The sequence below is a fragment of the Salminus brasiliensis genome, chromosome 14, assembly GCF_030463535.1.
Source record: "Salminus brasiliensis chromosome 14, fSalBra1.hap2, whole genome shotgun sequence".
Taxonomy (NCBI): Eukaryota; Metazoa; Chordata; class Actinopteri; order Characiformes; family Bryconidae; genus Salminus; species Salminus brasiliensis.
The window spans coordinates 8862662-8889971 of record NC_132891.1 but is presented as its reverse complement, the minus strand read 5'-3'; the positions used below and the strand labels follow the sequence as shown (position 1 = coordinate 8889971).

The window sequence follows — 27310 nt, the reverse complement described above, 5'->3', positions numbered from 1 at the left end:
TATTCTTTGTGCGACTTGCGCGCACCGAACCATGATCCCTGTACCATGACCGTCACCTGAAGGTCACCCGAATGAACCTTACCAAATGTTCTTTTCTCTTCTGCTGCAAATGTGGCTGTTTGTTGGCTCTGTGTGTGTAATTCTGAAGCATTGCATTTCTGATAATGTATACTGGGTATTAACTGTATTCATACATATCAGGGCTCGAAATAATGTCTGGATTTGCATTGTGCATCTTCTGCAACAAATGGCAAAAAAAGTATCTTCCAGCACCAGTGCAGATAGCTCCTCAGGCTTGGTACAGTCTTGATCAGAATGGTACAATGTTCAAAGACCTAATTAACTATTTCCAGCCCTGTACACATATATATGTATATGTAAATGCTTACATGTGATCTCTTCCATCTCTTTGTCTTTCTCTCTTTGTGATCTGAGCTGAATCTCTTCCTTTCTCTGACTGACCCTGGTTTATCTTTTCTCCCTTCTTGTAGACAGTTTTGAGGTGACCTTCACCAAAGAAGGTGATGACGGGCTCTTTTTACTGCCTTGTGAATTGTATAATTAACCCACTAACGCAAAAACGCATCGGCACTTCACACAGAATCTCCTGTCATGCTCTGTAATCTCCCACTTCTCTTTATGGTTTGGTTTCCTCGTTTTTCTTTTCCCTCACCCTCAAACTATTTGGCAAATAATAAAACACAAGACCTGGATGAAACGTTTGTTGTGGGGTTAAATGAATTTAGAAATATCTGTGCATGAGACATCCAGTGTAGTTTGCAGATCCTAACAGTACTTCAGCTCCAAGATGCATATTAAACTAATGGGCACATGCATATACACTAATGCTAAAACAACCAGGTCAAGATTCATCTACTGAAATAATAAAATAGATTTTAGACCAATTTAAACCAATTTTAGTAAATATAAAGATAGTTTGTGTGATTGTGAATTGGGAATTGATGGAAAATACACTAATCAGCCATAACATTAGTACCTCCTATAATAGTGGTCTATCTGTCAAAAGAGGATATAATAGGCAGCAAGTGAGCAGTTCATCAAAATGATGTGTTAAAAGCAGGAAAAATAGTCAAGCATAAGTATCTGAGACCAAATTGTAGTGGCTACACGACTGGGTCAGAACATCCTGAAAACACAAAGTGGTATTTGTGGAGTGTTGCCAATATGCAGTGGTCAGTACTTACCACAGGTATTCCAAGAAAATACATCCAGTGAACCAGCGACAGGGTCACGGGCACTTAAGGCTCATTGTTGCGATCCATGGAGACCCCACCTCACAACTTAGGGATCTGCTGCTAAGGTCTGGTGGAGTCCATGCCTTGAATAGTCAGGTCTGTTGTTGTACAGAATATTATCTGCTAATGCTATGGCTGATTGGTGTGTGTATTTAACCGTACTTCGACTTTCACCATATTCAAAGTATATCACAATAATTTAAGCGCACTACCTTCAATTAAACATGACTAATTTTGCTCTTTGGAATGAAATATTAAGTACAGACGATATCCACGATATACCATTTATCACAATACCGATAAAATACCGTCATATTGCCCACATTTATATTAAGATATATGCAGTATATGCATGTGCACATTAGATGTATTCTGTTTAATCAAAGCGTTCAGCTCTGTTCATTAAACATAGTATAATGTGGTCTCCTAGACAAAAGTCTACTGTCTATGGTGTGATCTTACGAAAAATCCGTTCTCTGTTTAATGCCAGATCAAAGCAAAGTTGCTGAGATTGTTAAACGTTGCAAACTCCCTCTGGTCAAGGATGGTGTGATCTACAGATGCACTCACCTGTAGTGGAATCCTTTTGCTCCTTCTCTGCACCTCTAATCCGAATCACAGCATGGCAACTGCTGCTGTTTGATGTGGATGTCAAGCAAGTGGATATTTCTAACCCCAGCTCTCATCCAGTGGTTTAGTTTCACCACTTCTGTTCTGGTCCTTTTTTATTATTGTTTCACTCTTTTAGTTTCTTAAGGCTGTGAGAGAGACAACATTGCACAGGAAGACTTCCTTCACGCCCAAACCCTGACGTAAAGTGAATTTGTTGAAATCCAGGGGCTTTTTTTCTTGGTTTGTTTGTTTGTTTGTTTATTTGTGTTGTGTTTTAGTTTGTTTAAAGGTTTCGAACTGGTATTGACTGAATTTCGCAAACTGTGCCGGACCTCTATATCATAACTCCTCATCGTCGCATCCACTATTAATGTAACCGTTTAACTTTGCTTTCTTTTCTGTTCTTTATTCTCACTAAAACCAGCAAGCAGGTCACTGCAATACTACAATCACAATGAATGTGATCTACAGATAAAGTGGAAGATTTTGGCTTTTCATTCAACGTTTTATTTCCTTTCTGTCCTTTTTTTTTTGTTTCTTTTTTCTTTTCTTCTATGACGAGTATTCCTGTGAAATGCCTGTCCACATCCTGGGTTTCTTACTGCATGACTGGATGCAATGTGATCAAGTGGCTTGGACGAGACACTCAGCCTTTTCCCCTTTAACTCCCACCCCCCCCACCAAACTCCCTCCCTACCCTTCCTAAATACTCACCCATTCTACAGTGCTTCTGGCTTCCTCCACAGACCCCACTGTACCAACCCCTTTGGCTGCCAAAACAACTTTGGCTGTTCTTATGTTAGTGTGGTGTGCTGTTTGTTTTTAGTCGTGGGTTTCTTTTGTGTTCTAAGCAGTTGTTAGTTTGTCTCAGTGGCAGTTTTGGACTGAACCACTGTGTTTTACCGTTTCTTACCGTGTCCAGGGGAGATTTGTGGCTTCAGGATTCATGGACAGAACGTGCCCTTTGAGGCGGTGATGCTGGACAAGTCCACAGGCGAGGGAGTCATCCGGGCCAAAGACAAACTGGACTGCGAGCTCCAGAAAGAACACACCTTCACCATCCAGGCCTATGACTGTGGAGAGGGCCCAGATGGTACCAACATGAAGAAGTCTCACAAGTGTGTATCCTGATCACATGCTGATTTGATGTGCCGGTGCTTCTAACACCCCAACAAGTCCCAACCTAATGAACATTCTTCTATTTTCCTACATCTGGTCTCGTGTAGAATCTTATAGTAGATGTTTGGAGGTTCTTACTCTAAGATAAGATATTAAAATAACTAAAAATCAAGTTCAAAATGTTATTTAGTAAAAATCAACAACGCTGGGCTTGTGAACCAAACACAGCATCTAAAACACACTGGCTACCAACCTCATCCAATATGTCCCAGTCTTTTTCTTTGTTTTTCAGCTGAGTCATGCAATTACTTTGCTCAGACTTATAAGGCACCTTACTAACTAGCACTACTGAAACATGATGAGGAGATGATTAAGAATTATTGAGTGATATTAATGATCCAGGAGCTCCTTACTTTAATAATCAGGTCTTCTAGCTAAAAAAAACCAACAACCCTGAATCCTCCTTTGACCTGAATGTCCTCTGTTATACAATGACTCTTCTGATTTTCACCCAGGGCTACCGTACATATCCAGGTGAATGACGTGAACGAGTACTCGCCAGTGTTCAAGGAAAAGTCATACAAGGCCACAGTCATAGAGGGCAAAAAGTACGACAGCATCCTGAAGGTGGAGGCGGTGGATGCTGACTGCTCTTTCCAGTTCAGTCAGATCTGCAGCTATGAGATCGTCACCCCTGATGTGCCCTTCACCATCGATAAGGACGGTAAGACGCAGGGATGTGAGGGAGTGAACCGAACCCCTGCCAAAAAGCTGCTTATATATAGAACACACAGCTGCACTGACCTGAAGTACGTTTGTGTCCCGTTTGCTGAGGGTGGGCTTGTGTTAGATTTGTACAAACAAGCAGCTACACAACTCTGATTCTAATTCTGATCTGGAATCTGATGCTGTTTGGGGATTATTAGGACACTTGTCCTTTTTTAAAAAAAAATTTTAAGCTGTGGTCAATTCAGCCGGTCAAGATGAACAATGATTGAATGATTGACAGTTTTTTTTACTAGGGCTGTGTATTAGCAAGAACCTGGCGGTACTTGATCTGGATCTGGATCTTGATACAGGGGTTACGATTCAGTATATTGTGATATATTGATGTATATTTTTTTGCAGATTTTAGGAAGACCATTAGTATAACAAAGTTAAAGAAACATTTAGTGGAATCTAAGGACAGAGCACAACACTGCTTGTGTAACAGGTTTAAACACATCACAAAATGAACCACAAATATTTGCAAGTAAACTAGTAATTAAAAATCAATACTCTCTCTTTGAGAAACAATACAGCATTGCATAATGTTATAAATATTGTGATAGTTTTCCATACTTCTATTTTGGATGTCCATATTTTTTTACACCTCTACTAGTTACACCACAGCTCACCCTGGGAGATGCTATCCCGTCTCTATTTGATCACTTACACTTTTGTAATATTATTTTCAATGAATTATTCAAAAGCTAAGCTAGGCACAAAACACTGCAGGATGCTATTCACACCTTTTCAATCATCTCTCCAGGATGTTTTGGGCTAGATTTGATCATTAGTTTGACCATTTAAAGGATTTCTTGGCTTTGCTGTACTGGATAAATAGTTGTAAAGATATTTTGGGATGCATTATGTGTGCTACATAACAGTAAACACTTTATTATGTTGTTGAAGCTGGATGTTTTTTTGTTTTTTTTACCTCCAATCTCCAATGTAGGCAACATCAAGAACACAGAGAAGCTGAACTACAGCAAGGAACGCATGTACAAGCTGACAGTGACGGCCTATGACTGTGGGAAGAACCGTGCCTCAGAGGACGTCCTTGTCAAAATCAACATCAAACCAACCTGCAAACCAAGCTGGCAAGGTATCAAAGGCCTCTTTTGTGTTTTGCACCCAGGAACAGCGGGACGTTGTTAAGATAGCTCAAGGCTGACCAGCTCTGCCAGGAAAATACCTTGACTCTGTGTCAGACAAGCAGTGAATAACTTATTTTTTTAATCCAAACAGTTACAAAGAAATGAACTTGCAGCTTCAGTGTTCAATGCCCTAATAATAACAATAGCAATAATAATAATAGATGTTTGCATGCCAACGCCTTCAGATACTTTCCAAATACCAAACATGTCCTTTGTGTATTTGCCACTGACAGGCTTTAATAAGAGGATTGAGTACGAGCCAGGCACAGGAAGTCTCGCCTTGTTCCCCAGCGTTCGCCTGGAAACGTGCGAGGAACCCATCACCTCCATCCAGGCCAGCATTGAGCTGGAGACTAACCACATCGGCAAAGGCTGTGACCGAGACACATATTCTGAGAAGTCTCTCCACCGGCTTTGTGGTGAGTCACAGCAAGAGTGTGACATCAGAGTGGCAGTCTAGACTCTGGATATGTATTTTGAGTTTTTTACCCTCTTCTTAGAGCAGATTACTGTCTAGGACTTAGGAGGAACTTGCGTGTTCACATCACTGCTATCAACATTTCCGCCAAGTTTGACGCAATTTTTTTGAATTGATCCTCTTTCATACAGGTCCCTCATGATCTTGCGCCTCCCTCTTTGGGAGGGATAATTTGATTAAAACTCTAGTTTTTATATTTTTACTGCAAATGTAGTCAAACACAAGTTTTCCACTGGACTTGTGATGCTAATGTGGCTAATTAGTAATGTGACCCTGTACTAATACCCATTATTTGCAGACTTCATGTCTGAGTAACCATACATTTACTCCAGCCTGTGTAGAAGTGTCTAATCTCACCTTATTTGTTGTTGACACTCTATGAAACACAGAATAATGAACAGTTCAGGTTTCAACATGGCCATTTTTATAGACAACACTACATCACAGTGTTATTGTTTATATATTGTTCTGATTTCACTTGTTTTCAACTCTGCTGTTGTTAGCTTTAGAGCTGTTTGTTCTGGAGATAAATGCTGTTTTGTGTGTTCATTCAGGTGCCAGCACAGGCACTGTGGAGCTGCTGCCCGCTCCCAGTAGCGCCACCAACTGGACTGTGGGCTTGCCCACTGACAATGGCCACGACAGCGATCAGGTCTTTGAGTTCAATGGCACTCAGGCCATTAAGGTTCCTGAAGGTGTGGTGAGCACCAGCCTAAAGGATCCTTTCACTGTCTCTGTGTGGATGAGGCATGGACCCGGTGGCAGGGAGAAAGAAACCATCCTCTGCAACTCCGATAAGACAGGTAACAGCATTTACATTTACATTTACAGCATTTAATAAACCAGATTAGACGAAGAACACCTGTAGCATGTGACCAGACTAGGTGATTGGTGTATGCTGTATAGTCTGGTCCCTCAAATTGGCCCACACTTCAGTTTCTCACTCTCATAACTGAACTGTAGTTCAACTGAATCTTAATATTAATAGCTGAATATTTTACCTGCAGTTTAACCCTTTACAGCCTAGGTTTATTATTTAGTTATTCATCTCAATACAGAAAGTACTGTGAATTATTTGGGAACCATTTGGTTGAACACATCTTGTGGTGGCCCACAGGGTTCTATTTTGACACCTAGGAAACTAATGTTAATCACAACAGTAATGTAGCTGTGAGATATGTGGGCTTAAATACAGGGTCTAAAGGGGTTAAGGGGTTTTGTACTGAGGTACAATTGTCTGCCTGTCTTGCCCAGTAATGCTACCTAGCAACAAAAGTCATGGTGGCACATTACATGTGATTTGAGGAGAGGTTATGGCGTTTTCAGAGGGTTCACGGTAGGTATTGAAATCTCTGTCGGGTAATCATTAAAGCTTTGTCTCATGTCTGAGAAAAGCTGGATAGTGTCATCAGTTGGTGTGGGACTTATGTAAGAGGGATTACATCATGTGGACGGCCCTGTGGGCTGGAAACAGCCCTGCTTTGGCATGAGAGAAAGCAGGACTGCAGCGTGCCCGTTCAGACTCATGCAGTTAGTTTATGTGAGTTATTGAAGCACGTGGACTAAACCCAGTGCTGGATGTCTTCACACATTGCCATAATACTGACAAATAAACCGTGCCTTTAAACAGCATTTGCCCCATTGGCCGTTTTCCCCTTTAATTGCTTATTAAAATGGAATCATGGTAAAAAATATGTAATGTAAAATAAGCATAAATATAAATTCCAGGTCCAGGTAATTGGTGCTATTAGTCTCATAGTTAGGCTCTTGCAAAACCTTGTATCTCCTAAAACCTTGTATATTTATATATTTATAAATATTTTAGCGTTTTTCTTCCCCTATATAGTAGTTATATATATATATATTTCAGAACTGAATAATAAGCCTTCAGTGACAGAAATAAATTAATTATGAAATTGTGTAAATAAGGACTAAAGAAAATGAAGAAGAGTTGTGTTTTTTCCGTCTGTCTTTTTGCAGAGATGAACAGACACCACTACTCCCTGTATGTGCATAACTGTCGTCTGGTGCTGCTCCTTCGTCAGGACCCCACCGAGTCTGAGAACTACAAACCAGCAGAGTTCCACTGGAAACTCGACCAAGTGAGTCAACACAGACTTTTTGGAATGTGTTCGTTTTTTTTCAGGTGGTCCCCACTGGGTTTCTGTGAGCTGTGTGTGGACACGAAGTGGTGAGTGGTAGCAATGAAAGGGACACTTTATGCAGTATGTAAACCAAAACACAGCCAAATATAGAGTGCTTAGTATAGTCTCTACCTCCTTGCTTAATCTGCTTGCGTGAAAGGAACATTTAGTCATGTAAACTAGGAAGACTAAACAGTAACACGACTGTAAGAACATTTTTACATGTGTATGCTTACCCATCTGAATGTTGCAGAGTTTATTTTCATATACAAAAAATGTAGATGAACTACGCTTAAAGCTTTGCAGAGACTTTACATAATGGTCCTCATTCTGCCTGTGGGCCATGCTTTTCTTTTCCCAGTAGAGGGTTTTTTTAGTAAGACACGGAAATTCCAAAGCACCTGAGCCCCCTGTGGCTGTCCGTCGGACTTTGATGTTGTATTTCAAATAACATGCCTTTCTCTGAAATCTTTCACATAAAATGAGATCATGGATGAGAGGAAATTAAAGGATGGTCTCAGTAGATCGAAAGTGAACATATGCTACATTGCAGGGGATTACGGTATAATACGTAATATGGCAACAACGGTCATTCTAAATCTGTAACTGTCATATTGAGATATTTGATTATTATTTTGTCTGTCTGTACCTTGATTGTCTCAATACAAAACATTTTACCAATTACCACTTTTTTATTTGCTGATATCAGTGACAATCTGTGACAACACTGTTTCTTCAGTTAAATGCTAAGCTTTAAAATGAGCACTTTTTAAATTGAAACACTCATTAATGAAATCAACTCATGTTCTCAGAAGTAACTAGATCATTACACCCTTTGGAGTTTATTAATGCGTCAGCGCATCAAAATTGATGTTTTGATGTTTCTATCTTATCTATAATACAGAACAGAAATATGATTTAAACATTTCCTGAATCTGTAGAGCCTGTCCTTTCCATTACATCTCATTGCTAGATTGGACATGGCTCATATTGAGACAGGTTGAGATACTTGTCTCTGCCTCTCGCTGTGCTCGTCATCTGCCTCTCGTCTTTAAATGCTGGATTTGTGCATTTGTCCTAGGTTTTTGAACGGACTACTGACTACTGACTTTTGCTACTGACCAGTAGACACTTAGAATCCCGTCTTCTGCCTCTCGATATTTATAAACTATTTTATTCGTACATTCCAATACTTTGGTAAATCTAACATTCTGGTAAACCCATTTTAAGGACCCAAAACAATCTGTCCACATTAGTGAGTATATGTTTTTAAAAGAAATTCTGGCTTCAGTTTTTCAGTTTTAGGGTCAGAGTGTCTCTTCACACAGTGCTGTACGTCACATGGGGTCTCATTATGAAGAGAGCTGAGACTGTTCTGAACATTTAGATATAAAACGTGGATAATCTGCAAATGACTTTGAAGGTGGCTTTAAGATGATATGCAAAAATCGCCCTCCAATGACTCCAGAGGGTTAAACACTTCCTCATTCATGATTAACATGTAAACAAGGGCATTATGGGTATTGTATATGTTAGCATTAATCAGGTGCAGTATATGTTTCATCATATGTTGATTGTTATTAAGCACAGAATGTTACTGAATAAAACATGCTGCTGAATAGAACTCTCCTCCTGTATGTGTTAGATATTCTATTGACTGCATTGTCATGTGCTAATAAGCAAAACACATTAATAATGTAGTGTTAACCTCTATAAATAATACACTGAAGGTATCGCAGGTTAAAGCATGGCTTTGTTTATCCTGGAGTTGAACTAAAAAAAAAGCATTGAACGATTGATACATCCGGCAGCATCCTGATGTGATTTCTCCCTCCTTAGGTTTGTGATAAAGAGTGGCATCACTATGTGCTGAACATCGAATTCCCTGCTGTGGCTCTGTTTGTGGACGGAGCCTCCTTCGAGCCCTTCCTGGTCACGGAGGATTACCCTCTCCACGCCTCCAAGATTGAAACCCAGCTCACTATTGGCGCCTGCTGGCAAGGTACGCTTTGTACCAATGTGTTTTTTTCCGCTGTTAAAATGATGCAACCTCTCGTTTTGAGGTGAAAGTGTCCTCTCTAGACTTTGCCTTTTGGAAATGTAAATAAATTAAAAGCATGAAGAGTATCAAATAGTCTTTCTTCTACATTTTATTAATATGCTTCATGCTTACCAAGTAGATTGTGTATATCTATTGTATATGTGTGTATAGAGAATGAAATGCCGTCTATCGTAGACTGTGGTAGTAGTCAAATTGCCAAACCGTGTCTCAGTTGAATGCATGGAAACGTCAAAATCCAGCTGACCTTTTCCTAACTAAAGCAAGACCTCGTCTTTCCCCACTCTTCTGTCTTACCTCCACAGACCTCTCAGGACATGACAATGACACTGAGACAGTCTCTGAGCCTTTGACAGGTTGCCTAAATCTTTCCCTAATCGCTCCAGTATGACAGTTTGTTCATGAATTAACACAACGTGCATGCAGTCCTCAAACAGCTGAAAGTAGCTTGACTTCAGCTGTGCGAGAATTGGATGTACACTCAGCTTCTTTTTGCATAACATTTTCAGCATGAAGCGATCCTGACCAGATGTCATGGCACACATTCTGCTTGCTCCTTCCTTCTATTAGTTCATTTTTCTGTTGTTTTATGTTTTGTTTTGTTTTGTTATTTTCCACCAACCAGCCATTTTTGCTTTGAGTTTCGCCTGCAGATCAGGAAACACACTGCTGTTAATTCACAGGAGAAAGCACACCAGTCAGATCAATAGTGCAACCTGCATGTGAAGCGTTGTGCATTTTTTATTACCTACAGTGTTCTTTGTTGTGTTTTGTGGATTCGTTGGTGCCGGCTGCATCAGGATCTTGCAGAGTGATCCTGATGTGTCGGGGCTGTGCAGGAACAGCGCAGTGTATCAAACTCCAGAGCTGATGCCTTGGAGCTGAGGCCTCAGATCACAGTGACTTTCACAATCTCCTCTAGAGGATGCAAGATCACATGGAACAAGCGCATTATTTCGAGCAGTTGCATTGTTCTCATTTCGAGACAACTGAAAGAAAAGTTAGGGCCCAGTAAACATATTTTATTTGGCTGATGAAATCAGTTGAAATTGAGGTTACACAGCGTTAGCCACTGATATTTACTAGGACTGTGTATTGGCAAGACCCTGGCGGTACGATATGCGTCATGTTAGGAGAGTTAAGAATTCAGTATCTCGACGATATATTGCCATTTTTAATTTATATTTATGTCATAGTATTAAAAAAAACACACCATCATATTTATAAAATTTGAAAAAGAGAAGTTACTGGTCTAGCAGTCAGGGTTCAAATATCACACAAAATGAACCACTGTCTGCCACCAATCTTTGCATGTACACTATTACTTAAATACCAGTACTGTGGTTTAGAGACTCGATTACAGTATTGCAAAACCTAACATTGCGATTCTTCGATATATTGATGTTTTCTACAGATGTTTACAGATGACTTCTTATTGTAGTAAAGATGCTGTATCAGTGTGAAAAGAATAACTAATTTGTAGGGATTTTAGTTGGTTAGTTCTCTCATGCTAGTGTTAACACAGACTTTTAAACTGGCAGAAACCAATTACATTCTTTTCAATGCTGGAAAATGGTAAACCTGAACACAAAACACCATGTTAAAGTAATTGATATGATAAGAGGTAATGGACAGACACCAGTAAAACCACTAGAAAACTCAAAATCATGTAAATCAATACACATTGGACAAAGGACAAGCACTGTATAAGTAAAGTACAGCACTGTATAACTAAAACTATTGGCGTCTAATAGAGTTAGTAGTGTTTTTACCATGATATACTTCTTCCTCTGTTAGACTGAAAATAACATTTATGTAGCACTTTCACCCTTAAATACCAGCTTCAAAATCATGTTGTTGCTTCACTGACTGCAATAGGGAGAATATCGTCTCTGTCATTGCCACTCGGGGCCAGAACGAGGCTACTTCACTATGTAGAGCTCCACCTAGGTTGGTGGAGCTGCACAAGATCTCCAGCTAGAACTACCTAACACTGCGTAACCCGATAAATTTTGTGTAAAATCCTGTAATATTACTCTACCACCTCAGTCCACACACTTCTTTCACTTCAGATCTCTCAGCTCAATAAATACAACCTAATTTGTATAGGTTGTTATAACCGTGGTTAGAGAGTAAGTTACTCTCTGCCACCGTAGGGGGAGCCCAGGAGCAAAATTATTATCTAAGAATAGCATAATGCTCGCACAATGCTGCTTTATGCATGATTAGAAACAGTATAGTAGGTTTTTATCACTCATTTGTACATATCCCTCCTCATTACTTTCCATTTTACCATCACTTTATCTCCATGATTCACTATAATTCTGCTCCACACATGAAGGCAGAGCTGCATGAGGCTGTAAGCCTATTCACACTCATCACACTCTTTCTCTGGAGATCCAGGCCAGAGCAGAGAGGCCTTACTAATTTGCATGTGCATCAGTCACGTTGGTTTCACACTCAGAGATGCAGAGCATGCTTGAGTCCCTGGAGCTAAAGAGCAGCAGGCTGCACATTATCTGTCTTCCTACCTCACTCACTCTTGCTCTGTCTGGGTTCGTCCAGGTGGCAGTGCCCGCATGACTCAGTACTTCCGGGGCAATTTGGCCGGCCTCATGATTCGCTCTGGGAAGCTGGAGAATAAGAAGGTGATTGACTGCCTGTACACCTGCAAAGAGGGCCTTGACGTTCAGCTGCCAGAAGAGGTGGCTTCTGCAGTGAAGGTATGTGGTACCTTTATGTGGCCTTAATATGCTCATGAGTAGATTAATGGTTGAGGACGTACCCCTTAAAACAAATGCAAAGTTGATTATACCTTTTTTTAAGTTGTTAGTAGGATAAGATCTGTGTTGTGGTAGGGGTGGGTTTGATACTTAGGTCTGCTAAGCTGCCACACTCAAACAAGGCCCTAAACCTCTGTGCTCCAGGGGCACTGTTGCACATGCACCCATTCCCAAATTGATTGTATCTTTTTTTTTTTATTGTTTTTAGTAGTACAATGTCACACACATTGAGGCAGTAGTAGGTTAGTAGTTAGAGCGCTGGGCTATTGATCACAGGTTGTGGGTTCGATACCAGGAAAAGGCCCTTTTATTTGAATTTGAATATATATCTTATAGTATAAGGTCACACATGTTGGGGCGGTAGTGGCTTAGTGGTTAGAGTACTTGGTTATTGATCACGGGGTATGGGTTCAATACCGGGCATACTCCAGACTCTGACCCCTGGGATCTGCAAAGAGAAGAATTTCACCGTTCTGTACAAGTATAAAAGACAATAAAGGGACAACATATTGCAGTAACTTTTTACCAGTGTTTTACACTGATGTGGAGATGCACAATATATCATTTTAGCATCGCAATCTGCACATGCACTGTAATCACATTGCAGGACATGCAATGTCAAAATCAATGATTTCTAACTTTTTTTACTGTTTGATACAAAAGGAAAAGCTTTTATCATTTTCCTACCAGAGCTACCAGAGTCAGATCATATCTGCCCAATATAATTTATTTTACTCCAATATTGGATACACGGAGCGCATTATTAATAACATGACCTGATGAATCAGTTCTGGTACTATAGGTTTAAATTATGATATTTTAAAATATTGCAATGTAACAAATTGCAGAAACAAAATTATTGCAGTGTCAGTGTTTTTCCAGTATTGTGCAGCCCAACACTGATGTGTGTCTGTGCCCATCCAAGTCACACTCATGTGCAGAAATTGATTCAGTATAGGCAGAACACAACACCAGCACAGTGTTAACTTTTTAAAGAAAGCTTGGAGTATCAGCCTTGAATGTTTAATGCACTGTCCAGCACTACTCTTGGTTCCATTTTTGGGTGCACTTGAAATGCCAGAGAGTTGATTTTTCACCTGAAAGATTCTGAAGTAAATGTCACGAGTGACAGGCAGGGATATAAAAATGCTGTGTATGTCAGGGCTCAGCTCTGGTGACTCACTGAGTCTGACTCATTACTCCTGTTTGTGTCTCTGCGCAGGTGGAGTTTAACCCCAATCAGTCCTCTCTGACTCTGGAGGGAGATGATATTGAGAGCTTTGAGAAGGTCATGCAGCACATCTCCTACCTGAACTCCAGACAGTTCCCCACACCAGGAATACGCCACCTCCGCGTCACCACCACTGTCAAGTCAGTACACCATCCTCTCTTTAACCAGTTGTTTAGTACATCAGTTAAAGCACTGGATTTTAGTTGATTGGCTATATTTTAGGTATGGAGAACATTTTGCTTGATTCTTGGCCAAACTTGCCTATATGACATTGGTATCTTCTTGGCTATTCTACATTGCCCAGGTGCTTCAATGAAGAGACCTGCATCTCCGTACCGGATGCTGAAGGCTATGTGATGGTCCTTCAGCCGGAGGAGCCTAAGATCAGCCTAAGTGGCATCGACCACTTCGCTCGCGGAGCTGCAGAGTTTGAAAGCACTGAGGGTGTGACGCTCTTCCCCGAACTGCGCATCGTCAGTACTATCACACGTGAGGTCGAAGCCGAAGCAGAGGGAGAGGATGACCCCACAGGTATAAACATGACAGCCAGCTGCTTAATGACTGAAGAAGAGAGAAAGAAAGAAACAGAGAGAGAAAATAAAGAGTCTTAGTGGTTTATAGGTGAGGAGGGAATGGCAGAATGACAGCTGTGCCATCTGCCAGATCTCTGCTGAGAGAATGCATTACAGAGTACGGTTTAGAGAGCAAGCCAAGTTAAACAAGTAGGTATTTTGAGGACGTTTAGTCCAATAGGAGCATTTGTACTCTGTGAGTTAAGAAGATAACGTTTCTGGAACTGATACATACCTGGAGAAATGTATTCTTAATGCACAGGGTGTTCTTATGATTATTTCAAGGTTTCAGTTTTAATATTTTAGCTAGATTCCAAGCCATTACATAATCTGTTGGTGTCAAAATAGTAAATATTTTAAGTTATACTGTATAAGAGTTCTATAAACAAAATATAAGGTTGACTAGATGAAACTAAGGACTAATAATTTATATTAATTGATTTCACTAAAGAAATCTGACTGAATTTGTACTAACTTGACAGTGCAAGAGACCGTGGTTTCCGAGGAGATCATGCACAATCTGGACATGTGCGAAGTGACCGTGGTGGGAGATGACCTGGATGGAGACCATGAGAGTCTGGAAGTGGACCTGGCTCAGGTCCAGCAGAGAGGCCTGGAGATCAGCTCCTCCAGCGTGGGCATGGTCATCACTGGTGTGTGTCTCTACACTAAATTCTGTTTTATTTTTAATATATTACACTTAAAAGTGAATAATTGACTAATACTTCAAGTTATAAAGCAAATGTTAATGCATTCAGTTCAGTGCTTTGCTCATCTGACTGTAGCTATGGTTTTAGAAAAGAGCACATTCTAATGCTTTATTCATTGAAACACATGCATATTTACATATTTAAGAACATATTTAAGATAAAGTCTCAGCTGTCTAATTTGTGGTAGAGTTAATATAAGTAACATTTACACAGGGAATAGAAAAAGTGATGATTTATTTATTTCCACGCCCAGGTGTGAACACCATGGCTAACTATGAGCAGGTGCTGCACCTGATCCGCTACAGGAACTGGCACACAGAGGCTTTGTTTGACAGGAAATTCAAACTGGTCTGCTCTGAACTCAACGGCCGCTATGTCAGCAATGACTTCAAGGTCGAGGTAGGGCTGACCACACATTCTTCAGAAACTTTTAATTAAAGTTTAAATATGTTTACCCCTATAGAAAATGTATTCATGGGCATGAAAACTGTAACAATTGTTTGTTTGTTTGTTTAATGTGTTTTAGTGTTTACTTGAGACACAATTCATACGAACTACAGATTTGTACAACTCACAAGTAAACAAGCTATGCCTCACAATATTCAGCACTGTCACCGTAATGGTAGTCTTCCAGAAGAAGTCCTAAAAGATTCTGCCGTGTCTGTCACAGTTGCCTGACTTGAAACCCATAGAAAACCTATGTTGGGATTTGAAGAAAGCGGTTGCAGCAGCAAACCCAAGATTATTAGTGAACTGGTGGCCATTGTCCATTAAGAATGGGCTAAGATCCTTCACCTGATCTGAGTCAAAATGGTTTGTAATGCAGTGTGTCACTGACTGTGTGTTTTCTCAGGTCAACGTGATCCACACCGCTAACCCGATGGAGCATGCTAACAATGCCATGTGGCAGCCTCAGTTCATCAACCAAGTCAAGCATGCCTCAGTGGACCTGTCCGGACACAACCTGGCCAACACTCATCAGGCCTCAGGTACTTCATTTTTCTTGGTCTCCTGCAATCCTCCATCTGTTCTAATGCTCCTGGTTTCTGCAAGCAGGATGCAGAGCGATGCTCCATTACTCACAATACAGCTCATAGATTATTTTACTAATCTTTCATTAGAGTTAATCCAAGACTTGTAATCAAAGGCATAATCTGCTTAATTTCTAGCTCCAAATGAATTCGTTTTCTTTTACTGTGAGCTTAAAGTCAATTAAAAAAAATCTAGGGCAGATATGGGCTGTTTTGTGTTTTGTTTTTTTTTGCTTGCTTTTAATGGTGTAAGTTTGGGGATTAAACATGAGCGCGGCCCATGACATCTGGTTAGCCGGCCGTGACTCTAAATGGAGCCTCTTTTTCAGTGTCTGTGACTGGAATGCTGATTGCTATGTGTTTATACAATACCCTCATGTGCTGCTGTCTTCCTTCTCTCCGCTTGCCGCAGTCGTCCCCAGCGCCGCCACCATTGTCATTGTGGTGTGCGTGAGCTTCCTGGTGTTCATGATTATCCTGGGAGTGTTCCGGATCCGTGCCGCTCACCAGCGCACCATGAGAGACCAAGAGAACGGCAAAGAGAACGAGATGGACTGGGACGATTCTGCCCTCACCATCACGGTCAACCCTATGGAGGTACTAAAGTGACAAATGACATCTGGCTCAGTGCTAGATGGACAATACACTGACCACTTTACCTGTTATGTTATTACTGAGTTTTGTGCAATAATTACACAGTAAACCATAAAACGCAGAAATCAGCTATTGACTACCCCTGCAGAAAGGTCTATAAAGCACCTGTCAGACTACCTAAAGTGACAGAACTTTTTCATAAGCAGTTTAGCACTGTGAGCTATTGCATCACCTGCCAACACCTTTAGATTTGCTTGACACCCAAGATGCAGCAGCGGCATTTGTTACATCGCTTAGAATAGATGGATTCAGAAACTAGGAGTGCACAATATAGACTATACAGTGGGGGAAAAAAAAAGTATTTAGTCAGTCACCAATTGTGCAAGTTCTCCCACTTAAAAAGATGAGAGAGGCCTGTAATTGACATCATAGGTAGACCTCAACTATGAGAGACAAAATGAGAAAAAACAATCAGAAAATCACATTGTCTGATTTTTAAAGAATTTATTTGCAAATAATGATGGAAAATAAGTATTTGGTCAATAACAAAAGTTCATCTCAATACTTTGTTATATATCCTTTGTTGGCAATGACAGAGGTCAAACGTTTTCTGTAAGTCTTCACAAGGTTGGCACACACCGTTGCTGGTATGTTGGCCCATTCCTCCATGCAGATCTCCTCTAGAGCAGTGATGTTTTGGGGCTGTCGGCGGGCAACACGGACTTTCAACTCCCTCCAAAGGTTTTCTATGGGGTTGAGATCTGGAGACTAGCTAGGCCACTCCAGGACCTTGAAATGCTTCTTACAAAGCCACTCCTTTGTTGCCCTGGCAGTGTGCTTGGGATCATTGTCATGCTGAAAGATCCAGCCATGTTTCATCTTCAATGCCCTTGCTGATGGAAGGAGGTTTGCACTCAAAATCTCACAACACATGGCCCCATTCATTCTTTCATGTACACGGACCAGTCGTCCTAGTCCCTTTGCAGAGAAACAGCCCCAAAGCATGATGTTGCCACCCCCATGCTTCACAGTTGGTATGGTGTTCTTTGGATGCAACTCAGCATTCACTCTCCTCCAAACACAACGAGTTGTGTTTGCACCAAACAGTTCTACTTTGGTTTCATCTGACCATAAGACATTCTCCCAATACTCTTCTGGAACATCCAAATGCTCTCTAGCAAACTTCAGACGCGCCCGGATATGTACTGGCTTAAGCAGGGGAACACGTCTGGCACTGCAAGACCTGAGTCCTTGGCGGCGTAGTGTGTTATTGACGGTAGCCTTTGTAACGTTGGTCCCAGCTTTCTGCAGGTCATTCACTAGGTCCCCCCGTGTGGTTCTGGGATTTTTGCTCACCGTTCTTGTGATCATTTTCACCCCACGGGCTGAGATCTTGTGTGGAGCCCCTGATCGAGGGAGATTATCAGTGGTCTTGTAGGTTTCCCATTTTCTGATTATTGCTCCACAGTAAATTTCTTCACACCAAGCTGCTTGCCTATTGCAGATTCAGTCTTCCCAGCCAGGTGCAGGTCTATTTTGTTTCTGGTGTCCTTCGGCAGCTCTTTGGTCTTCACCATAGTGGAGTTTGGAGTGTGACTGTTTGAGGTTGTGGGCAGGTGTCTTTTATACTGTTAACGAGTTCAAACAGGTGCCATTAATACAGGTAATGAGTGGAGGACAGAGAAGCCTCTTAAAGAAGAAGTTACAGGTCTGTGACAGCCAGAAATCTTGCTTGTTTGTAGGTGATCAAATACTTATTTTCCAGCATTATTTGCAAATAAATTCTTTAAAAATCAGACAATGTGATTTTCAGACAACTCAGATTTTTTTTCTCATTTTGTCTCTCATGGTTGAGGTCTACCTATGATGTCAATTATAGGCCTCTATCATCTTTTTAAGTGGGAGAACTTGCACAATTGGTGACTGACTAAATACTTTTTTTCCCCACTGTATATCCAAATGTTTGTGGACACCCCTTCAAATGAATGCGTTCAGGTACTTTAAGTTGCAGCTATTCCTGACACAGATGTGCAAATGCACGCACACACACAGCTTGTCTAGTCCTTGTAGAAGTTCTCCCAATAGGATAGGACTGTCTGGAGCAGATAAACATGAACCTATTGGCACCGTGCCTAATGCCAGGCTTGGTATGTAACATAAAGCGGTATTAAAAATATTGTTCAGTCCTGTCAGAAACGCAGGTTAGAGGAAAGCAGCTGCTCATATCTAGAAGCCTCTGCAGCGTTTTCACTTGCAGAGCCTCTGCAGTGCGATCTTAAGCTGAATCCACTGAAGCAAGTGTGCTCATGCATTATGCAGTGTAAACCGCAGAGAAAAAAAAGACAAATTTTCACATTCTGTCTCTCCCTCGCTTTCCTGAGCAGACTTACGAAGACCAGCACAGCAGCGAGGAAGAGGAGGAGGAGGAGGAGGAGAGCGAGGATGGGGAGGAGGAAGACGATATCACCAGCGCCGAGTCTGAGAGCAGTGAGGACGAAGAGGGAGCAGAGCAAGAGGACCAGCAGGGGGCGAACCGACAGCAGCAACTGGAGTGGGACGACTCCACTCTTACCTACTAAAAAAAATCTCCAACACCAACACTCACAAACACATACACGCAGGCTTTACACACTGCTCCGATGGTGCACACACACACACACACACACACACACACACACACACACATACACACCTTCACTCACTCACCTACTCACTCACTCACTTACTCACTTCACCAACAGTGGGAATTTCACTTTCTCTTGCCAGATTCCCTTCCTATGGAGCCATGTGTTAAAACAACACACACACACACACACACAGTCCTTGAAGCTAAATGCATATATATGAATATAAATACATATATATATCTGGTGTCTGTGGTGACAGATGTTGCAAAGTCAGCTTAATTTCTACTGGCCAAGGCTTCCCTGGTGTCAGCTTAGTGGTGGTATTCTTCAATGTAGTATAGTCACATAATAGCTGAATGCATTTTTAGAATTGATTTCTTTGTTTTTTTATTATAATTTTAAATCCAAGGGAAACCTGGCCTAGATTTGATTTATTCTTTTTTTAAAGGTACGTAAGGATACAACCTTGCACTTGTTTTTTTTCTTTGCTTTTTTTTACATGTTAAGTCTTTCCAATTGAGAATGATTTTATGTATATTGGAGATGAATTAGGAATTTGTTTGCAACCGAACTTTTAAAAGAGAAGCTTCGCCTTTTTGCCCTTTCCCTGCTCGCGAGGAGATGGCGCTTCTTGCTCCTGGTCGACTTATGTTATTTTATTTTTTTATTTATTTTTTTCCCCTCCTTCTCCTCTCTTTATATTGCATGGGAAGCATTTGCAAAGTCATGCTTATAGAAGAAGAAAAAAAAAACTTGCTTTTTGATATTTTGTAAATAAGATGAAATCATGTAATTAGTCAATGTGTATCAGTGAGAAGCCTAACCAATGGTGTCCAGTATCTAAAGCGACGCAGTACCTGCTGTAGAATATTATTTGTGTCACAGAGGCAATAGCATGTTTACGAAATGAAGAAGAAGAAGAAAAAAAAACACTAAACACAATTCGGCAAAGCTTTTCCGTCATGCTTCTGCGAGACGCCTGCTTTACGGAGAGAAACCCATGACAGCGGCTGAGGTTTCTGTGGCGGTGGTGTTCATTTCGTCTTGTCTCTTGGAGTTTTATTTTTTTCACGTTATTTAATCTAGTCAAGTGGGGCGTGGAATTTGGTTCGGTGTGTTTTTTGGCTATACGTTCGCTAAATCTAGCTGAGCTTCTGGCGGTACAAACTACGCTATGACTGATGTTTGATGTTTTACATTTCCGTGAAGGTCCAGCTGTTGGACAGAGGTTTATATTTTGGAGACTGAATCGTCACATTCAGGTGATGACTCTACATTTGCTTTATGAGTGGCACTGTAGATCATACAGTTTAGGCACACTGCAGGTATTTAAGCCATCTCGGAAGTGATAGCGGTGATTATTACTACTACTATTATTATTATTATTATTACTATTATTTCCCCGTGATGTTGGCGTAGTCCTTTCTGATCGCACAAATCTGGCATAACTTGGACAAAAAAAGAAGCTTCTGGAGTTCAGCGATGGCATGAGCTTTATGGAATCTGTAGATTGCTGTCTTTTTCTGTGGACGAAGTGATGAGACTGAACTGTAATGCAGAAATATATATTTTATGGGGATATTTATTCTTTGGTGTCTGATTAAGCTTGTTTTATAGTAATGTTCAGGATTAACTCGATGCGGTCCACCTCGTTTTTAGGTGTTCGTTGACAGGTACACCACAGCAAAACTGTTTCTTTTGTTTTTGCAGTACTCCACTGGGGTACATTGAACCGTACTGTAGAGCTGTTTTCTGTTTCTGTTTACATTTGGTAAACTTTTTATGCTCCCAGTGATGGATTTTAGAGCTTCTGTGGCTTCTCCACATCGTTCCTATTGAAGCATTTTGGGCACTTCATTCTCTTGCTTCAACTGGACTGTAGAAGTCATGCCCCTGGAATTATGTCTGTTCAATTATGGCCAGTTAGCCAAGTCAGAAAAAAAAAGTCAGATATTTAGAGGAATGTTGGCTTAAGGAGGGACTGGACCTGGGTGAAGCATTGCGGTAAATGGTAGTCCTTGCTTGCATGGACGTTAAAAGCTTTCATAGACTGCTGGTTTTTATTATTTTCTTATTTCGTCCAGAACGAAGAGATGTGTAGTATGAAAAGGTCTGTTTTTATGACCTGTTGTTGGAGGGTTGTTTAGACTAAGTGCTAACTGTAGGCAGATTTTAAGACTTAACTTCTCTTATTGTTCCGTTTCAATTTTTTGGCGCATTCCGGTAAACAGTTCCCCCTTCGATTAAAAAAAAAGATGGAAAAAAGAAGAAAAAAATACAAAAAAAAGCAAAAAAACAAAAACAAAAAAAAAAAATCAACAAAGCTCGAGCCTGAGCTCTGAGGTCCAGATTTCAAGCTGGTGGAGTTGGGAGTGCCTTTTGCCTATCACTGCGCATTATTAACATAACTAACGAAAACACTCATCCACGCCATTCTAGCTGTGGCCATTCTCCTCTTCTTTTGTAATTATTGAATATTTAGACTCGGTACAGCCGTAGGGAGGCAATTTCCGTTGTAATAGAGGGTTCAGACAAACAGCTAGTTTTATGAAAAGTGGTCGTTTTAATCGTCCTACATAGTTGTCCTGTGTTCATGTCGATGTGTAGAACAAAGTAGGTCCATATTGTATCATCAATATTGTACTAAATCATGTTGGAGCAAATCCACTTCTACAGAGATGTATATTATTGAAATAATTCTCTAGGCAGCGTACGTGGGTCTGAATTTTAACAATCTGTGTATAGTGAAAGCTCATTTTTGAAGTGTATTGCCTGACTTCCTGACCAAGACATAGAGGGCAGCATGAGATTCACAAGAACCAATGAGACAACCAGTGAAATACGCCCCCCCCTCCCATTTGTTCCCTTCCACACACCATTTTTTTGCACAAAACAATGTAATAATGAGTTCACTGAATGTTTTCTGTTCCCTATGATTCTGCAACTGCAACACTTGGGAACCAATGTTTTGTTTAAAACAGACCATTCCGTTAGACCAGGTTTTATGGAATTGATGGAAGTTGCACAGGTGGTTGTGTGATCCATTCTTTCCAGCACAAGGCAGGAACTGTCTCACACAGAGAACAGTGTGTGTGTGTTTTATGAGCAGGTTCGGCCCGTTTTATCGCCCACTCCAGTAATTCACGTTGAACGTTCTGCTGTAGCAGCCATGCCCAGCCTATGAAGTCGCAAACTTGAGCGGGTGCATTAGGTGGGTGTGTAATGAGCCATTGACTTTGCATGAGTAACTCGAGCTATATTTCTTGTGTATTACACTTAGAATGGTGGATTTGGAGTGTCTGGGGGGCAATACGCAGACTATACTACTGAATCAAAGATTTTGTCTTGTTTCACAGGTTTCATTGTCTACCTTTTTAGATTCCTTTTATTTTTTGCTCTTAAAGTGGAAGGCGGGGAGAGTTCTAGAAAACGTTGGATGCTGCCCTTGTGCTCATTCACTTTTCTACCTTTCAAAAGGCAAATTGTGGTGAAGTTGATGCTTGCTCATGAACAAAATAAAGGATGAGATGGGATTCAATTACAGACTTGTTTTTTTTTTTTTGTTGCATGTTGAGTGTTACTCTGTTGGGTATTCTTCAGTATTCATATTTAAAATGAGGATTAAAAAACAAATGTGTGGCAGGACTGGCAATAATAATAATAATGGTCCAAGCATTTTAGGAGTCATTAATTCATTAATGCTGAATATCCAAATGACATTTATTAGGTTTAAAGATGAGCTTTATACTTAAACCATTCGTATCAGGAGCCTTAATCATTTAGTCGTTTTCGTAATCATTTCATCTTTTCCTTGGGCACTGCAGTTCTACAAACCCTCCATCATGTATTACCAGTAACAGAAATGGCCAAATATTTGATGTGGAGTGCCACCTAGTGGTGAAATGTGTAGCAGTTGAAATACTTGGGTTCGAGTTTGTTTACTGAGCCACAAATATGCCTTCAGTCTGAAAAGCTTTTGCACATCATAGAGCCATGCTCTGAATTCAGCACTCCAGTGACAGTGTGCACAGGTTCTCTGACCCCCTGGGAAAGAAAGAAACCCTCAATCTCCATTCGTACTGCCCACACACTGGAGTTTGTCTCTAGGAATTTAACCCATCCATTAAAGGGAACACACACATACATGCTAGAGAACAGTGGGCATGTGCCCAGAGCGGTGGGCAGCTCTATCTGTGATGTTTAAGGGCACTTCAGTCATATCCTGTTGGTTGAGGGGCTCAAACAAGTGACCCTCCGGTTGCAAGACTGCTTCTCTTGCCTTCAGGCCAGGGCTGATCCCTAAAGGTCCTGAATAAAGACATGTATAGATCTAGATCTTTATATCTATACTACACTTCACTGTATACAGTTTTATAGAATCTGCTGTACTGATGTTTATAACACGACCACTTCACGATTACAGAGAAAACAAAAATGCACACAAAAACTTTTCAGAGTTTTATCTTGTCATACAAAGCATAAGCGTTTAACATTAGTACAAAAATCTATACAGGACACATAAGAAAAACATACAAATACTGATTAATTCCAAATCGCCTTACAATCAAATGGCCACAATCTCCACTTCTGTGACCTGCTCATAACCAGAAACATGTAATTCTGTATACCCACAACTACCCCAAAACTGTCTACCATGTCTGCTGTGTGTGTTAGAGGCAAAAGTAAAGATTGTAAATCTGAACAAATAAAAACATAACTAAAATATAATCTGCAAGTTTATTCTGTGATCTGAAATGACCAAGACACTCTACCACCTTCATTCTTAAAGCCATAATCAGGAATTGAAAAAAATCCCACCATGTGGCTGTCTCGTACGCTGATCATACAGGTGTATTTTGTAGATTTACTCACTGCAGCCCATGGAAACATTCAGCCAGCAGTGGTCCTGTGGCCCGAAGTGGGCCACTGATGAAGGACTAGAAACTGACTGACAAATTATAAACTGGTAGCCAACCCGCAGATGACCTGCAGGTCTTGAACTGTATTCCTCTATAGGTGGTCAGTGAGGTAATTTCTCAGTTTAGCCAGATAAAGCCTAGAGTCTTAAATTAGCCTATCAAATAAAAGAAGGGCTGATGGACATTCCTATTGGACACCTGAAATCCTGGAGGTGCACACAGTGTTTAGCAACCCCAGCAACACTGCCCAAACCAGCACAATACACCGCCAAGAAACAGCTATGTTGGCATCACTGCTTAGAATAGTCCATCACTTCAGATAATACCCGGTCCCGGAGGGGCCTTTTTCTATTAATAGATGAGGCATACAGGAGCTACAGATGGGCTCAGTAATTGTAAACCAGCAAGTGCACTTATATGGTAGGTGTTTCCAATAAAATGGCCAATAAGTAAGGATTTCATGCTGCACACCCCCTGTAGCAAATCTATATTATACATTGTATCTGACTTTACTGCAGTGATACCGGACTGCAGCTTTAAAGTACCAACTTTAGTGCACATAAAAGAAAAACAAGCGGAAATTCAAAACCCATCAGAGAACTTGACAGATCATTGGGTCTGAGTGTCAAAATGAGTAGATAATTAAGGAAATCTGTGTCTGGATGGCACCTTCGAGATGTGGTCCTACTGTCCGACCTGGCGTTACATTAAAACACATTTTTAAAATCACTCACAGCATTTACACAACACAACACAACAGAAGAAAATACATTCCTAGGATTGGGTCTTCTCAACTCCTGAACTAGCTAAGGCCAAGATCTTATCCTCAGATCCTGCAGGAATTGAGAGGAAAAAATATGGGTTATTACAGTTATCACCACCTGGTGATAATAACATCATCAGAGATGTGATAAGGTTAAATGTTTTGCTTTCATGGTTAGTTTGGTAGCCTTTATGCAACCAAGCAACATCTATCCAACTGATTTCACAGGGAAATAAAACAGAACAACCAAACTATGACTTTAGCCTGTATGTATGATGATGTGAGGAGTCATCACTCACCCAAATTCGCAGTAACCTTCTCAAACTGGCTGAGAGTGGCGCTGGCATTTGCTGCGAGGAAAGCTTCATCCTCTGTTGTGAGCTGTGATAACAAGAAATGTGAGGTGAGTATTTTAAATCTAGTAGTCAATCAATTGAAGACTGAGGCATGTTAATGAACATATACAGTACATACATTGGCCAGCCTTAACATTAACACCACCTGCCTAATATTGAGTAGGTCCCCCTTGTGCCGCCACAACAGATCTGATCATTCAAGGCATAACCTCCACAAGACATCAGAAAGTGTCCTGTGGTATCTAGTGCCAAGACATTAGTAGCAGCAGAACTTACAGGATTTAAGTCCTGTAAGTAAGTTGTGATGTGGGGCTTTTATGGATTGCATCAGTGAGCCTTAGGTACCCATGACCCAGTCACTGGTTCACCAGTTGTCCTTTCTTGACCACCGCATACCAGAAAAATCTCACAAGACCTGCCTCACTTTCCACATCACATGTAATTTGTGGTGTCTGCACCCTCTATCCTGTCTGTTATTTGCTGTAAAACCACACAGACACAGAGCGGTGCTGAATTCATATTAAATGTAAATATCCATAAAAAAAAAAACATTACATATTTTACTAAAAAGCTACTGTTTCAGAGATATGAAGTTTTAACAAGAAAAACAGATATACACACAGTATGAAGAAGAAAATCCATGTGTGAGGAGGCATCTCACCTTCTCTCCCAACTTTCTTAGTGCTGTGAGAATTTCCACTTTCTGCTGAGTGTACTGATCCCTAGGTAGTTTCCCCACCATCACGTCACGGTCCATCTGAAGTCACAGCACAGCAACGTCATCTACCTTAAAAGCACTTACCCTCCCAGATTATTAAGCCAACATCAACATCTGTACCTAGATATCTAGATACTACCTCTGCTAGTCTTGTCCTTAATTGACCAGGCTGCTTCTTAGCAAACAGTCGAATAACCTCAGGGGTCTTAAACGCCTGGCTGATGGCTGCTTGGATAGCCTGATGGAGAAAGTATAAGAGTTACCAGGGCCAAAATGAATTACAATGTGACTCTCTCGTATGGTCTTAAGCATTTAAATGTCTTACCAACTGCATTCCTCCCAATTCATCAACCAGTGTCATGTTTCCTGACATGAGCTTCTTCAGTGATTCATTGAACTCACTCAACTGCTCCAACGTCTCCTTTTTGGTTTCCTCATATTCTTCATCATCGAGCTCCTCTCTGGAACGGAAAACAAAATGAATTTTATGAATGTTTTCCACGGGCAGTAATTGGCAGGTCTGTGGAAAAAGCTTTTCGAAAGGCATATCTATATTCAGATCAGTTCAAAAAGAGCCACATTACATTACATTATCTGTGTGGAGAGTGGGGAAACACTGGGGGAAACAAGTAAACTAATGGTGGTGCAACACAGCAATGCAATTCTGCAATCTGACAGGTAAACAGACTTCACCTGCACTCCTCTAGATCTTGCAGTTGCTGCATGAGTCGGTCCAGTTGCTCCTCCATGTTTTGTTTCAGTTTGCCTGTCTCTGATTTCCCCCGAGAGGCCATCCTGGGTGCCTTTAATGTACAGAGATGTCCTACAATGCAGAAGCCATTTACAGAGGCCTATTCCAGCTTCAGTCAGGTGACTAGCCACAGGTTCTCCTCACTGTTTCAGCTGCATGCCCTGAATCTCTCCAGCTATGTGCATCAATACAGCCAGCTAGCATCCTAAAGAAGAGCTATTAATAACGACTAAAGCTTGTTGAAGTCCTAATGGACTAAGACCCTCATGTTATTTGTTTTTGGGGTCTGGGTTGTAGACTGTGGGGCGTCTTCTCATCACCCTGTCTCAGTGTACGAGTATGAGGCTGCGCACCTAAGTCATTTAGCTAGCTATGCTAGCAACCTTGCTACGTTTACAAGATACTGTATGTAGCTAAGTCAGCATGCACGTTATCACCTTTTAACGACCATAAAAAGTTGTTCTTACCACTTCCCAAACGGAAGACCGCTGTATGCTGAAGATGTCGCTACAGAAGTAAACACAGATGCTTTAAGTGTCTTCTAGATGAGTTGTACTTTAGCCCTCCTATGCGCAAAGCCAGTCCTTCTGCGCAATTCGTGCGCCGAATTGAGTGTTTCAAACACTGGGTAGAGTATATATTTCTATTTGCGCGTTTGTGTTTATTAT

The 27310-nt window shown here is 40.9% G+C and overlaps 2 protein-coding genes across 7 annotated transcripts in view; one reads left to right on the top strand and one right to left on the bottom strand.

Moving 5' to 3' along the window:
- The window catches only part of clstn1 (calsyntenin 1), a 48929-nt gene extending 26256 nt beyond the window's left edge, over positions 1–22673 (top strand). Inside the window, exons 3-19 of one of the 4 annotated variants that reach the window (XM_072697387.1) lie at positions 492–521; positions 2791–2986; positions 3503–3711; positions 4705–4854; positions 5140–5325; positions 5939–6187; positions 7365–7486; positions 9368–9530; positions 9893–9943; positions 12153–12310; positions 13593–13741; positions 13906–14132; positions 14656–14826; positions 15137–15282; positions 15737–15872; positions 16327–16511; positions 18893–22673. In XM_072697387.1, the coding sequence (XP_072553488.1) occupies positions 492–521; positions 2791–2986; positions 3503–3711; positions 4705–4854; positions 5140–5325; positions 5939–6187; positions 7365–7486; positions 9368–9530; positions 9893–9943; positions 12153–12310; positions 13593–13741; positions 13906–14132; positions 14656–14826; positions 15137–15282; positions 15737–15872; positions 16327–16511; positions 18893–19087 (2723 nt within the window). In that variant the 3' untranslated portion in view covers positions 19088–22673. The remainder of the gene's footprint in view (positions 1–491; positions 522–2790; positions 2987–3502; positions 3712–4704; positions 4855–5139; positions 5326–5938; positions 6188–7364; positions 7487–9367; positions 9531–9892; positions 9944–12152; positions 12311–13592; positions 13742–13905; positions 14133–14655; positions 14827–15136; positions 15283–15736; positions 15873–16326; positions 16512–18892) is intronic. The other 3 variants (XM_072697388.1, XM_072697389.1, XM_072697392.1) reach the window with 3 other exon arrangements.
- Positions 22674–23580: 907 nt separating this feature from the next.
- Positions 23581–27234, bottom strand: lzic (leucine zipper and CTNNBIP1 domain containing). 3 transcript variants are annotated; one of them, XM_072697395.1, is made up of 7 exons: positions 27110–27234; positions 26585–26742; positions 26217–26352; positions 26031–26129; positions 25835–25930; positions 25117–25198; positions 23581–24887 (listed from the first exon to the last, which is right to left on the bottom strand). In XM_072697395.1, exons 2-7 carry the CDS (start codon positions 26683–26685, stop codon positions 24829–24831), a joined length of 573 nt encoding a protein of 190 aa, XP_072553496.1. In that variant the 5' UTR covers positions 26686–26742; positions 27110–27234; the 3' UTR covers positions 23581–24828. The 3 variants fall into 3 exon arrangements, with proteins under 3 accessions (XP_072553496.1, XP_072553495.1, XP_072553494.1); XM_072697394.1 differs by having other exon boundaries at positions 26585–26714; XM_072697393.1 differs by having other exon boundaries at positions 26585–26694.
- Positions 27235–27310: the final 76 nt, after the last annotated feature.

What these genes read in the sequence shown, in the direction of transcription:
- lzic (XM_072697395.1), bottom strand. Translation starts at nt 26,685, where the DNA reads ATGGCCTCTCGGGGGAAATCAGAGACAGGCAAACTGAAACAAAACATG. An exon ending in AATTGGGAGGAATGCAGTTG is followed by an intron (nt 26,130 to 26,216) that starts GTAAGACATTTA and finishes TTTCTCCATCAG; the next exon opens with GCTATCCAAGCAGCCATCAG. An exon ending in TAAGAAAGTTGGGAGAGAAG is followed by an intron (nt 25,199 to 25,834) that starts GTGAGATGCCTC and finishes TTGTTATCACAG; the next exon opens with CTCACAACAGAGGATGAAGC.